At 42.4% G+C, this 13,568-nt stretch overlaps 1 protein-coding gene across 2 annotated transcripts; it reads right to left on the bottom strand.

The window, feature by feature from the left end:
• Positions 1–3,941: 3,941 nt before the first annotated feature.
• LOC118212289 (free fatty acid receptor 2-like) lies at positions 3,942–9,991 on the bottom strand. Of its 2 annotated transcripts, none has more exons than XM_035390051.1 (2): positions 9,870–9,991; positions 3,942–6,609 (listed from the first exon to the last, which is right to left on the bottom strand). In XM_035390051.1, the coding sequence occupies exon 2, from the start codon at positions 6,570–6,572 to the stop codon at positions 5,580–5,582; it is 993 nt and encodes a 330-aa protein (XP_035245942.1). In that variant the 5' UTR covers positions 6,573–6,609; positions 9,870–9,991; the 3' UTR covers positions 3,942–5,579. The 2 variants fall into 2 exon arrangements, with proteins under 2 accessions (XP_035245942.1, XP_035246029.1); XM_035390138.1 differs by lacking the exon at positions 9,870–9,991 and adding an exon at positions 8,041–8,341.
• Positions 9,992–13,568: the final 3,577 nt, after the last annotated feature.

Raw genomic sequence — 13,568 nt, 5'->3', positions numbered from 1 at the left:
TACGTACTCTGTTAGAGTTGAAGTAACACTGGACACATTACAGTGCTGTTTACTAGCACTTATGGAACTGGAATATATTGTAAAATATATTGAAATAAATATATTATGCATACATCACAACACTTCATAATGTATTGGCAAATATACTAATAATTGTCTTTAAATATCGTAATATATTACACTAAATAAATAAAGCCCTTAAGTGCAGAAATTAAACATAAACCAGCAGACACCACTCAGGTTTGAGTTTAAGATGGCTTCTCAACAGGCAGAAAATACAGGTGTTATTTCTTCTTGCGGTTTCTCCAAGCCTGTGCATTTAGACTTAAGCAAAACAATCACAAAACAATCACCAAGATTATCTTGCCGAACCTGGTCTTGTGGAGAAAAGAAAAGAGAACTCTTGCATATATTTGTAAGTAAAGATTAAGGACTGAGTCCCGTTCTCTGTCTATTCCAGGTCAATCATTTGTGCCCACCTTTACCTGGCCAATGCAGGTGTGAGTCGGTGGCTCAATAACAGGTTGCCGGTTTTAGCTGACCAGAAGCCCCTTCCCACCTGTAGGCACACGCGCTCACCTGTGTCACACCTTCTGGTGTACGGCATGAATATGAGTCACTGGCGCATGAATGTGCGCGATGGTGATCAGATAAATACACAGACTTTAGATACGGCATTCCCAGTATGGGTGTCGGGGGGGAATATCCCTACGCCAAAGTGAAACCATGGCTGATTATGGATGATTATGTTCCAAATGAGAGACATTAGAGAGAATACCCCTCCTTACCCAAAATATTAATAATAATAATAATAATAATAATAATAATAATAATAATAATAATAATAATAATAAAACAAATCATGGTCTCATATATTTAACAGCACAGAAAACACATCATCTACGACTCTTGTTCCCTTAAAATAATGATTCTCTAGCCAGTGTCCTTTCTATGAACATATTAAGATTATATATTATTCCCTAATGGCTGCCATAAGCGATGCGGTTTTATCACAGTTTAATACGCAGTACACAAAACCATTCCTGGAAAGGGACAAAAATAAACTGCTTTAAAGAGAAATGGTAATAAGAAAACTGAATTGTTACAAAATTTTCCATTGCACTCTTTAAAAAAAATAAATAAAAAGTTCAATCACGTCTCAGTTAAAACCAAGACCTTTCCACACACGAGCAGAAGAAATATGGATTGAAATAGTTAACAGTTAGGTCACTGACAAATTACCCAATTCACTGTGATTACATGTCTCAGCGTCCCCGAGTGTCAAAACCGTACATTTGCAATCAATCTTGTGTATGCAGTACAGAACACTACACCACCACGCGCTCCTGAACCTGCTTCCCTTCCTGAAAAAATGGGAAATGGTCTAGATTTTTGGCCATAAATTAAATTACGGTCATAGTTTTTCTTCAAAATATGTATGTTTATTTGTGCAATTCTCCAAACAAAAACTTACTCATTTTCATCTGTAATACTATGATTTATTTTTCTTCTCTCTCTCTCTCTCTGACAGTTACCTTCCTCGGACCATGTGTAACCCTGGCCATTTGCCAACACAGGTACCCAGGTGAAATATTGCAGATGAATCAACAAAGAGTTTCAAATGGTCCTTAATCCTTAATAGCGCAATCGACGGATAAAGTAGAGCTTTTATGATAGCGTGTTATGTTCTAGCAGCGATCGGACGGCTGGAGGCTAGTTTAATTAGCCTACAACGAGACAATTACAGCGGATTGCCTCAGGCGCTGAGAAAATAAAACACCAACCGATTTTGAAGGAGTCGTTCAGAAATAATGCACTGTCCAACCCCTTATGGACGTCTTCTCGGAAGCGCGGCCCTCGCGTTCTGTACAGTATCCATATAAAATCCCTAACTTGGTCACGCAACGAATCGCTCACCCGACTGAATGTTAGGCCCCAGACTGCTGCTCATCACACTGCCTCCTCAACTTGTCGTCCCGCTGGCAAAATGACTGCCACACGGAGCCAAAGCGCCGCTCCTCGCTGTTTACCCAATCGCCTCGATATTCAGCGCAGATAACGAAAATTAATAAGATTCTGCCGTAATCTGTAGTCCCGGAGCTCTCCAAACAATGTCTCTTAGTAACCCGGTGACGCTCCGCAAACAGCACGGCAGCCGTTTGTCATAATCGTGAGGGGTTTGTCGCAGAGCTCGACCAAAACTGGGTTTCTTATTTATGCGAAGAATAGAACACGGTCTTATCTACGGTTCTCGCGCCTTGCAACGATGGCGTTCATGAGTAATGTAGCGAGAGAGGAATAGGAAAATAGTACAATCAATACAGGAAACCTATTTTATATGCCCCCTCCTCTACTTTGAAAACAGCACCTCCTTCGTATGGCCAATAAGCACACACCTGTAGAGTAAACCAAACACAGGGCCATTGTTGATCTTTCATATCTGTTATTATTTCCAGCATATTCCAGGTGTGTAAAAGTGATAAGGCAAAGTGCTTATGCACACAGCATTTACAGTAGAGTTCATTTTGTACTGTTCTTGCTGATAATTGTCAAGACTATTATAAACTTTTGGGTCAAAGGTAAGGAAACTCCAATTCTGCAGGGAGAAGTGTTGATTTAGCCAGTTTTGACCGTACTTGTGAATACAATTACTAAGTGCAAAGGATCATGGGTGTTTTCAGTTTGGTTTCATTGCTGGAGGTAAGGGATATTTATATGGCGTATAGCAAGTGATGGTGGCAAAATGTAGGCATGAAGATATAGCTGCACAGGCAGCATTGAGCCAGGTTCCTTTTCAAATCCGAAAAAGTGAAAGTGTGTGATGAAATGTGAAGTGAAATGGTGAAAGCAATATGGGTGGGCCTTGTTGGTCTCAAGGGAACAGTGAACATGTTATTGCACTGCAGTTCAAACAGAGGGACAGGGGGTGATTTTTCAACTTTTAGACCATGTTACCATGGTAGTGATTCTGAACCTGGGGTTTTGGGGACACTGTCAAATATTAATGCGTTCATATTACTTTCAACGAGCGGCTCATTTCGCACACAAAGTTAAGATACGTCTGTTGTCAGCATGGTGTCGTTCAGACTTACGGTTTGAGAATTGTTTTGTGAACGGTACAGTATTTCAAAATGTAACATGTGGAAGTGTGTGTTAATAATGAAGTAACTAAGTTCTCAAAGATTAGGTAAGGAGGGGTTAATCTGTATTCTTGTCCATGGGACAGGTAGCCCAAAAAATCCATAACAGAATCACCATGTGTCGTTACGCTTTCAGAAAAAAAAAGAAAAAAAAACCTATTCTAGGTTCGGTTAAGAAGTGACTCAAGGACAACTGTTTTGAGGAGAAAAAGTGGGGGGGGGGGGGGGGGGGGGGAAATGCAGTTAAAATGTTTATTTTAGCATTGTCTAATGAACTCATTAATAACGCTTTCAATCCACAGTTCAGACACATTCACTACCAATACACGCCAAATCTGGCATAATTTGGATTTACAGTTCATAAGAAGTTATCTTTTGGAGTTTTTTTTTTTTTTTTTTAATGTCAAAATGGTGGCCAAAAATTACAGGGAATTATTGGCCCTTGAGGCGAAAATATCAAGCATGAGGAGGTACACCGATGTACCAAGTTTGACAATTCTAGGCTGAACGGGACGGGGGGGTGGGGGGCCGAGGGTTTGAGTTTGGGTTTGACCTGATTACTGGCTAACTCATGCCATTTCTTTCAACAAAGTTACGCGTGGCCAGTGCTATCTGTGCGTCAGAATCGGCAAAATGTCACCAATGTTTGGCCAAGTTATTGGACAAAATAGTGGATGATGATGATGATGATGATGATGGCAATTTCAGCAAATACCCCGGCTTCTCAGTAGAACCATAATTGTTTTCAGCGTAGAGTACTGGCTTAAGCGATGCTTCAGAAACAACAATTAAACAAGATGCTAGACATACAAAACTTATTGAATATTTATTAAGTTATTATGACAACTTATTACACTAGGCAACATAAAGTGCATTGGCGTCGACGTGTAGATTCCTGAATACTTAAACAAATTTACATCAATAACGAAGATGTGCAATGTTAGAAGAAGCAGCATACACTGTAAAACATGACAGACCAGAACTGTGTTTGCAGTCTGTCCTATCAAGCCCCACATCCTAGGTTTTTTTATTTAGTTTTTTGTCTTCTTGGGTGAAGTTTGAGATTCTTTATTGCTTAAAAAAAAGAAAAAAAAGGAAAATATCATACAACTATTGTGCTAATATGTTACATAATCCAGCAGCAACTATGAGTAATCGCTTAAATACCCAAAGTACCCCTCTGAAGAAGTGGGATCTCCTGGCAATAGGTGATAGATTATAAATTATATTATATTTCACAGTCATCAAAGCCCTTCAGCCAATCAGCACCTGAGATTCTGAAGCAAAGGATGACTGTGATTGGTCCAAAACATTCTTTGATCTGAGGATGAATCCCCCTGATACTAACTCAGGAAACAGTCAAATACACCAGGTTACCATTACAATGAAATGTCTATTTCCAAAAATGAAATAAGTTAAATACAGGCTACTACTATCAGACTTAAAGAACCCATTTACTTGGCTTAAATGTTTGACCTGCTGGTCACTGGTGACTTTTTACCACAGACAGCGAATGCAAAAATGTAATATTTAACATCTGTATCTTTTTATGTTTTATGTCTTAGCTTATCTAAAATAAGTATTCTCAACTAAATAACAAATAAGGTGCACTCCATTCTATACCTTTAACATTTCAAAATAACCAATTGCATCAATAGATTACAATGTTAAAGCCTGGACGGATGAAATTAGCATCAATATATTAAAACCATGAGAGCACGTTCATTTTATATACAAATATCTGTACGCGCATACGTTACAGAACCTACAGCTTATGTACACATCACATTCTGTTCTTGTGTATAAAATTGTTTTATGCGCACTGTTAAATCTCTCCTGAGCAAGTGCCTTTGGAGGACGATAAAACGCACACAAATCCGACGAGCGTTGGACACAGCAGCCGTTTTGTGCAACGACGGCAAGGTCCTCGCGCAGATAAATCTGCGGCTCACAAGCCGTGATTTTACCGACGCTCGCAGGCCGTAAAAAAACGAACCGCCTTTTCGGAGAGAGAGGCGGAAAAAGTGCTGAGAGCGGGGGGTTGTAGCCGGCTACGGGTGGGAGAACCACAACTCCACACCGACAACCCGGGAGGAGCACTGTCCGAAATAACGGAACCGGTGGCGGAACATCTTTGTTCTTTCCGGAACAAGCTTTCCAAACGAGCTCGGAAATGTACGTTAACGCTCTTCGGGTGCTACTAATAGGCACCTGCTACAAGCAAAAAAAGAAAAGGAAAAAAAAAGTACAAATGAATCATTTAAACCACGTTGCTTGGAGGTACAGTTTCAATGCACCAGGAGGGTACCGTCCCAGGGATGAGCGTTGTACATTTTCAGTCACCTTTTTGCGTCTTTGAGTCTGAGGAGTGTGTAATGGACGGGGGGAGGAGTAACCAGAGCGTACCCCGTTTTCCGGCACGGCGCCGCGGCGGCGGCCTCAGGACGTCTCGTTGGAGCACTGGGTGCTCTCCTCGGTGGCGGTGCAGACCATGTGGGGGTAGCAGCGCGCCTTGTCCCCCGCGCAGGACGGGCGGAGCCGCCCCGCCGCGCCCCGCAGGACGCTCCTGAGCATGCCGCGCACCGCCGAGGACGAGAAGTAGAAGATGAGCGGGTCCAGGCAGGCGTTGAAGGTGCTGAACAGGAGGGCGTAGACGCGCCAGGGGGGGCTCTCCCGGGAGGCGAAGCCCACCACGTGCGAGACGTTGTAGGGCCCGAAGCAGAGCGCGAAGACCAGCAGCGTGCCCAGCGCCATGCCGATGGCCCGCTGCCGCTTGGGCAGGCTGATGTTGGGCAGCCGGCACAGGATGCGGATGAAGTTGACGTAGCAGAAGGAGCAGACCAGGAAGGGGATGCAGAAGAGCACCAGGAAGAGCTCCAGGCGCACGGGCAGCAGCACCTCCAGCTGGGCCGGCGTGAACTCCACGTAGCAGGTGCTCCTCTCCTGCGGGGCGGGCTGCGAGCTGTTGCCGTGCTCGAAGTACTGCATGATGTAGACGATGCTGCAGTGGCCCAGGGAGACGACCCAGAAGACCACGCTGGCCACCACGGCGTACGCGGGCCGCCGCTTCAGCTTGTACTTGATGGGGAAGGCCACGCCCAGGTAGCGCTCCACGCTGACGGCGGTCAGGAAGAAGGTGCTGTTGTAGATGGTGGCGTAGAACAGGAAGCCGGACAGCGGGCACAGGAAGTAGGGCATGTTCCACTGCATGTCGTCGGCCGCCTCCTTCATCTTGAAGGGGAGGAAGGCGAGGAAGATGAGGTCGGACACGGTCAGGTTGAGGAGGAGGATGTCGATGGGCGTGGCCTTCTGGCGCACTTTTCGGGTGAAGGCGACCAGCGCCAGGAGGTTGGCGGGAACGCCGGCCACGAAGGTGACGATGTAGACGCCCAGCACCAGGTCCCTGTGCGGCCTATGTTCGGTCTTTTCCATTCCGCTTCGGTCTTCGGTTTTACCTCAACGACACAGGCTACGGGGAGAAGAAGCACAGGCCGTTAGAGAGCGTGACTCAGCTCGAGGTAGGCGGCGATGACGTATGATGGGGAAGGAACTGGACTTATAACCTAAGAGTTGCAGGATCAATTCCCTGGTAGGACGCAGCTCATGCTACCCTTGAGCAAGGTACTTGACCTGACTTGCTTCAGGAAAATTAACCAGCTGTATATAAGTGGATGCTATGTAAAAAATGCAAAAAAAAAATGAAATAAGAGCGTCTGCTAAATGCCAGTGATGTAATGGAATGGACAGAAGCATTCTCACTCAGAGCATGTGCGAGTAGTGTATCCAGCCAAGAATACCCTATTAGGAAATGCGCAGATAATAAGTTGCGTAGAGATATTTCCTCTTTCCGAAGCTGAAAATAAAATGCGTGCTTTAATGCATTTCTCAACACATTGACATGTGCATCTATTCAATAACAGTGCAAGACGAACACGCAGCTTTTTTAACGTTTTAGATTTCCACTTCCTGCAGCACGCTGATCCGCTGCGGTGCAAATGGGTGCCAGAAACACCGTGTAGACCTTGCCCAAGGATTTACTGGGCCGTTCACTTTTATATGAAGTTAATCATGAACATTGGAAAGGAGAGGCTGCCTGTTGTACCGGCACAGAGAAGTCTGTTTGTCTGAAACCTCCAACAGCATTTCACTGCTAACCTCACATTATTACCACACACATGCAAAGATTCAAAAACCCCAGAGCTCATTTGTTTCTCACTGAACAGCGTGTCTCATTTCAAATTAAACAGATGGTTCCTCCACCACGGATCACGCCGGGAAAAGCTCTTTCCGAGAGATGGAACTGACGAGATCCCTTTAAAAGCATCCCGGGACACGGCATATTCCCAAGTTGCGTTCTCAACGACCCATACGAGCCGCAGGATGTGCACCCATCCCGCCTGGATCTGTCTCAGAGCGATCTCAGAACCAAACAGACAGATATATGCAGTTCTGTTCTGCCCCCTCCTCCCTCAGCCTCCTTCTGCAATTTAATAATGCCTGCCGCTCCAATGTTGCGATGATTTTTTTTGAAATCGCAAAAAATGGCTGCTTGGTTGTGTTGAACCCCGACGGCTCCGGAGTTAAAAGAGGCCTCCGGTCACAGATATGTGATTAGAATCTTCTTAGCTGAACATTCTAATGCTGATGTCACAATCACTACTCGTAACTGAAAGCGATGGAGTTCTAGAACACTGACTCAGAATTCTGAAAATACTTTTTTCTGAATTGACTTTCCTCAAGTAGTCAAATAGAAATCGAATTGACCCCAATACTGAAATATTGGTGAAAATGAAGTGTTTCCTTTAAAAGATTCAGTAATCTGCAGGAATTATATGAGTGTCTAAAGGGTCACGGAATTTAAAATAGTGACCTGATCAGTGCAGTTGTGGATCTGACTTACCTCAGGAGGATCTCAAACAGTTTCTGCACCGCCCCTGGTCTTTGTGTTTTTTAAGCCACAACTACTGTACTAACACACCTGTCTGAGTTACACTAGATGTGAGCACTTCCTGTTGGTCACTTCCTGTGTGACAGTGGCATGAGGATCATAAAAAAAATTCTTTACGAGCAGGAAGTTAATTTAGGTGCAGCCTTAAAAAAAAACAAAATCAGACAATGAAAGCAACCTTTCACCCAAATTAAACAGCCACTGCCAGGACAAGCGTGTGAAGAGGAGAGACTGTGTCAGATGTCCGCCACCCCCCCCCCCCCCCCCAAAAAAAAAAAGAAACAAAAGGCTTTTATTGGCTCTGGCTGTTATCAGATGTTGCTTGGAAAGACTCAAGTGCGTATAAATCCACAAGGATAGGCCGAACTATCCAGAATAATAGTTTCCTTCCTCCTGCTACCTTCTGTAAAGGCTGTTGCAATGAATGAACTTTGGAAGGTAGTACATATTCAGATCTGAGGGAAAAAGTTGTTTTTTTTGTTTGTCTTTTCTGATTTCCCCTGTGTTTTTCTTAGATCGGTATCTTGTCTTTGGCACAGATGAGAGAATTGTATTAAATATATTTTTTTATGTTGCTGTCTCATTTCCTCTGGTGTTCTGCTTCTTCACTGTTTCTGTCAGGTGTAAATGGAGTTCCATGCACAATTTTGAAGCAGGGACCAACTCGATAGCACCCCCTAGTGGCAGACTGTAATCAATGGCCATGCTAATCAATGGCTAAACCAAGGTCTCACCAAGGATAGGAAGGTACTCTAATCTTAAATAAGCACCAACCATGTCAGTACACACACACACACACACATATACAGTATGTACAGTATCACAGTAAATTTTTAATTAAACTCTTATAGAGTTCATAGGGCCCCTATTGGACTCATATGTACTTTGTTAGAGTAGATTTAACACTGCACATTTTACTGCGATCTATCACACCATCATACTTTGTATCTTGCTTTGAAAAAGAGCAAAATGCTGTTGAATAATTATCTGTGATAAGTCTGTGAGATTAGAATCATTAACAATATAAGCAAAAGACCAATGAGTTTTCACAGGAAATATATCAAGCAACTATCAAACTGCATGTTTTGGTCAAAACCAGGGTTTAAAAAAATGTTTTTTAATTAATCTAATCTCATATGTTTAGGCACATTAATTCCAGTTCTTTCCATGTAATAATGACTCACAGCAAATACGTAAGATCTACATTCAATCAGTTTCCAGCAGGAAAATTAATAATATCAGTTAATTCTCTCATTGAATTCATAAGTTTTCAGGCTATCCTTCCTGAATGTTGATGAGAAAAAAATACATCTTTTCTCTCTTCTTTTTTTTTCCTGGTCAATTAACGAGCAATTCAAAAACTGATCCAAGTGTCTGATTAACAATCGCTTTGTTCAGAATTTAAATAATGGGATTTTCACTGTCTCCTCCCTGCATTTTATCACATCTTTACCCAGCCAAACAAAACAGGCAGACATTATGCTCCTGTTCGTCTGTACGTAAGACCATACATAAAAGCCCGGTTAGCAGCAAAATACTGTATTTGCTGTTGTCCCTTTAAATACACTGTAATTACAGCAGTAGTTGTGAATGCATTTGACGTATGTTAACGTTGCTGTAATTTGACTGGGTGGTCTAAATTAACAGAATGAGCAGTTTTCAAAGTTTGTTTATTCTTGCCTACTGGTTAATATGACATGTTTCCCAAGATTCTTTTGTGGAGTAAAATAAAATCACGTGTGTGATAATGTGGTATGAATGTTAAGGTCATTGTAACATACCTATCAGTGTCAGCTTGTCCACTGTCTTCTCCTAAGACGAGGTCAGTCAGCCTGTCAGTCAGGGCGTTTATAACAGTGAGAATTACAGCCACGAATGACGATAATTACAGCCTCGAATCAACATCAGCGAGAAAAAAAACACACTTGACGAAGAAAGGGCGGAGCCAGAAAAATACTAAACCACTTCCTTTATTCTGTGGAAGGAAAACTTCTGACCAAAAAAAAAAAAAAAGAAGCACTTTCTTCATTTATTCTCTGCGTTGCATCAGCAAGCTACTGCTTCTAGTACCACGTTGGTTCTTAGCACCACAGGGGGACCGAGGGGTTAGTTTGTGTTTGAACAAAACACATCCTGCTTGATATACTTTCAGTCCTCCAGAAAGATGTGGAGACCTGGTCTATTTAAGAGTGCTTCAGCTTATCCTCTTCACTTAACAAGGCTGCGTATAGGGGTTTTCGTTTTGGGCCTACAATGCTAGGACACACGTCATTCAGTCAGGGCGGTTTATGACATACTTGTCGTGGGTGTGAACTCTGAATTTCTAATGATTCTTTTTGTTGTTCTACCTGTTGTTTTTTTTTCTCTAAATAATGTGTCCGATATGTCCTAATTTGTTCACTGTAATGCCTCATAAATTGTTTTGCAGAGAAAATGACATTATATGTCCATTACATGACCTCGGTGTAAGTTTAATTCAGTTTGCAATGTCTGTGTGCTCTCGTGTGCTTTACAGACCAGAAGGAGATGTATACTGATAGCTTAGTGATATACAGGTATTGCTAACAGTACAAGTAACAGTGCACATTTACAAATACATGCATTTTTAAAATGCTATTTACAAATTCCCTGTACCATTCTTTTGCTGATTAAGCTACTGGTGTCTCCCATCCGGGCTGGTACAGTAAAGTCTGCCGTGTGCCAGGGCGCAGAAGAGCTCCAAAAATAGCCTGGACAGCCCGTATTTTCTGCAATTTCAAAAGGGAATCGCCCGGGAGAAAAAAAAGAGAAACTGCTTTCGCAGTGCGGGGAATAACCGCGGCTCTCTGTCGTCCGCGAATTTAAAAAAGCCGGGCCCAGTTGCAATTCTTCTTTTCTGTAAGGTTGTCAGTGCAACCGCGTACTTTTTCTTTTTTTTTTTTTTTGGGAGGGGGGGGCAACAATTCAGGAAGAAGGCGCCGTGCTGCGGCTTCCCATACATCGGCAGTGCCGGATGGCGGTTGCCGGGAGACGGCAGCATTCCGGCAGGTATGGCGGGACCTCGGCTCGGTCCTCGTTTCGGACCCGGATGTCCATCAGTCCCGATTCTGCAGTGCGCAGCCCGCGCGCACCGTGGCGACAGAGCTGAACTGGCCCTAAAAGTGACACAAAGCCTCCCATTTGCTGCTGGCAGTCATCCAAACCTATTCCTCAGTTCCTCAACAACCCGCCTTCCCCCCCCCACCCCCCACCCCCCCCCACCCCAAACAAACAAAAAAAAAAAAAGTACACAGTTGAGTAACATGAGACTTTCACACTTTCTTAACGCGTCCTCTTTGAATCACATTAGAGTATGAATCCAGAAAATTAGCTTTATAAAGTGAGCGTTCTCATTAACAGACCAAATTTCAGACACTTACAATGGTTGTTGTGGACCTATACTGATATATATATATATATATATATATATATATATATATATATATATATATATATATAATTACTCCATAAATTTACATGTCTGGAAATACACAGATTACAGTTCATGTTAAATTTTGTATTCATTGATATACTGTATATTTCATAGATATATTTTGGGGCATTAAACCTTGCGCAAGATATTTTTGAAAGCGAAGCTGCTGACCGGTGTCTAATCAGCAGGTACACAGGTCATGTGACCGCGGGTCCTCTGGGATTCCTGTGCATACGCACACACTGTGATGGATGAAGCCCTGCGACAATTAGAGCGCCCTGCTCTCCGTACCCTCCATAATTACCCACAAACCCACGCTGATCACCGAGCCAGGAAGCTACCTTTGTGTGTGAGTGTGTGAGTATGTGTGTGTGTGTGAGTGTGGGTGTGTGTGTGCATGTGTGTGTGTGTGTGTGTGTGTATGTGTATGTGTGCGTGTGTGTATGTGTGCATGTGCATGTGTGTGTGTGTGCGTGTGCGTGTGAGTGTGAGTGTGTGTGTTTGTGTTTGATTACGTATGTGTCTGTGTGTGTGTGTGTGCATTTGTGTGAGTGTGTATGTCAGTGTACGTGTAAGTATGAGTGTGCGTGTGTGTGTGTATGTGTGAGTGTGTTTTTTACAGTACATTTAATTTTTCACTCAATTTCAGTTTATTTTACTACAGCACATTGAGGAATTAAAACTTTTGCAAATGTATACATGTGTTGTGCCTTTATATTGTGTTCATCATGTAAAGAGGTTGTTCTGGGGAAAAACCACAAGCGCCATTATTCATTTCAGTAACAGGTTTTTAAGGTAGTGTTTTGAATTGATCTCACCAGTGTGTAATGGCTTTGTAGTGTATGTGTATTTGATGGCTTTTGTGTGATGTCTAAAGGCAAAGTTTGGTTTAGATGTAAGATTACATGGTTTTGAGTGGAGAGTTTGGTATTGACATGGAGGTTTGAAGTGTGTGAAGATGAGTGTGCAGTCATGCATTTGTGTTTAGAGTCTTGAAAAATGGAGCATAATTTCAAGAAATGTATCTTGGCAATCAAAAAACTAGATTGTCTTGTGGCTATTCTGTCTTCCTGTTCTCTTCGTCTGAATTTTTTTTTTAAAGCCACAAAATGACTTGACTTCCTACATTTACCACAGACAAATTCTTCAGTACTAGCAAATCAGTTGGAAATCATCCAAGTACGTGTGTTTTGGCAGTGATGCACACATTGCAAATAAATGTAGTCGTGAGAAAATAAATTATAGATTAAAGCCGCAAGCGGCGTTGAGAGGGGTCCAAGCATTGGCACTACTGTGCCCCCTATGGAGCGATTTTTAAATGGTTTTGTCCTCATGATCATATACCTTCACCCAACATATCTACTGAATATCATGATGATTGTACAAAATATTGATGATTTATGGCCAATTTTGTGCTAAGAGGAGCTGTCGGATTACTTAGTTGCGTCGCCATGGATGTGTCCTGGACGCTTGCTGTAAAGGCCTTTACTATGTCGTAACACTTAGATGGTCCGGCGTGTATGTAGAGCTGCAGCGCTTCCATGCCGCAGCTAAAAAAGGCGTCACACTAGTGTTGTCACGATACCAAAATTTTGACTTTGATACCGATACCAGGTTTAGTATCATGATACTCGATACTGAAACGATACTGATTCAATACTCGGTACCTAACGGTACTGAAATCACCTTAATAGATCAGAAACGTAATGTCCACGAGGGTTGACCTCATTTTCGAATTCACGGTTTATTAAAAACCTGGTTTATTAACAACCTTTAAGTTGAAGCCTGTTCAATAAGCATAGGCCTATAGTGTTACAACACTAAACAATAGAAAAATACATTAAATATATTTCAAAAATTAAACAGTTGTAAACTAAATAATCTTTAAACTGGTCTTTCACTTTTAAATAGATCTAAAAACAGCATACTTTAATAACAATACAGCATCTTCTATAATAAAAAAATATTTTCAAATTAGAACACCTATTGCTGCTGAAATGAACTGAGTCGAAGCTTCCACTGTATCAAC

The sequence above is a fragment of the Anguilla anguilla genome, chromosome 1 (assembly GCF_013347855.1).
Source record: "Anguilla anguilla isolate fAngAng1 chromosome 1, fAngAng1.pri, whole genome shotgun sequence".
Taxonomy (NCBI): domain Eukaryota; kingdom Metazoa; phylum Chordata; class Actinopteri; order Anguilliformes; family Anguillidae; genus Anguilla; species Anguilla anguilla.
The sequence above is the reverse complement of the archived record's forward strand: the minus strand, read 5'-3'. Positions and strand labels throughout refer to the sequence as shown.

Bases quoted from the DNA above. Each gene is read 5' to 3' on its own strand.
- LOC118212289 (XM_035390051.1), bottom strand. From the start codon at position 6,572: ATGGAAAAGACCGAACATAGGCCGCACAGGGACCTGGTGCTGGGCGTC.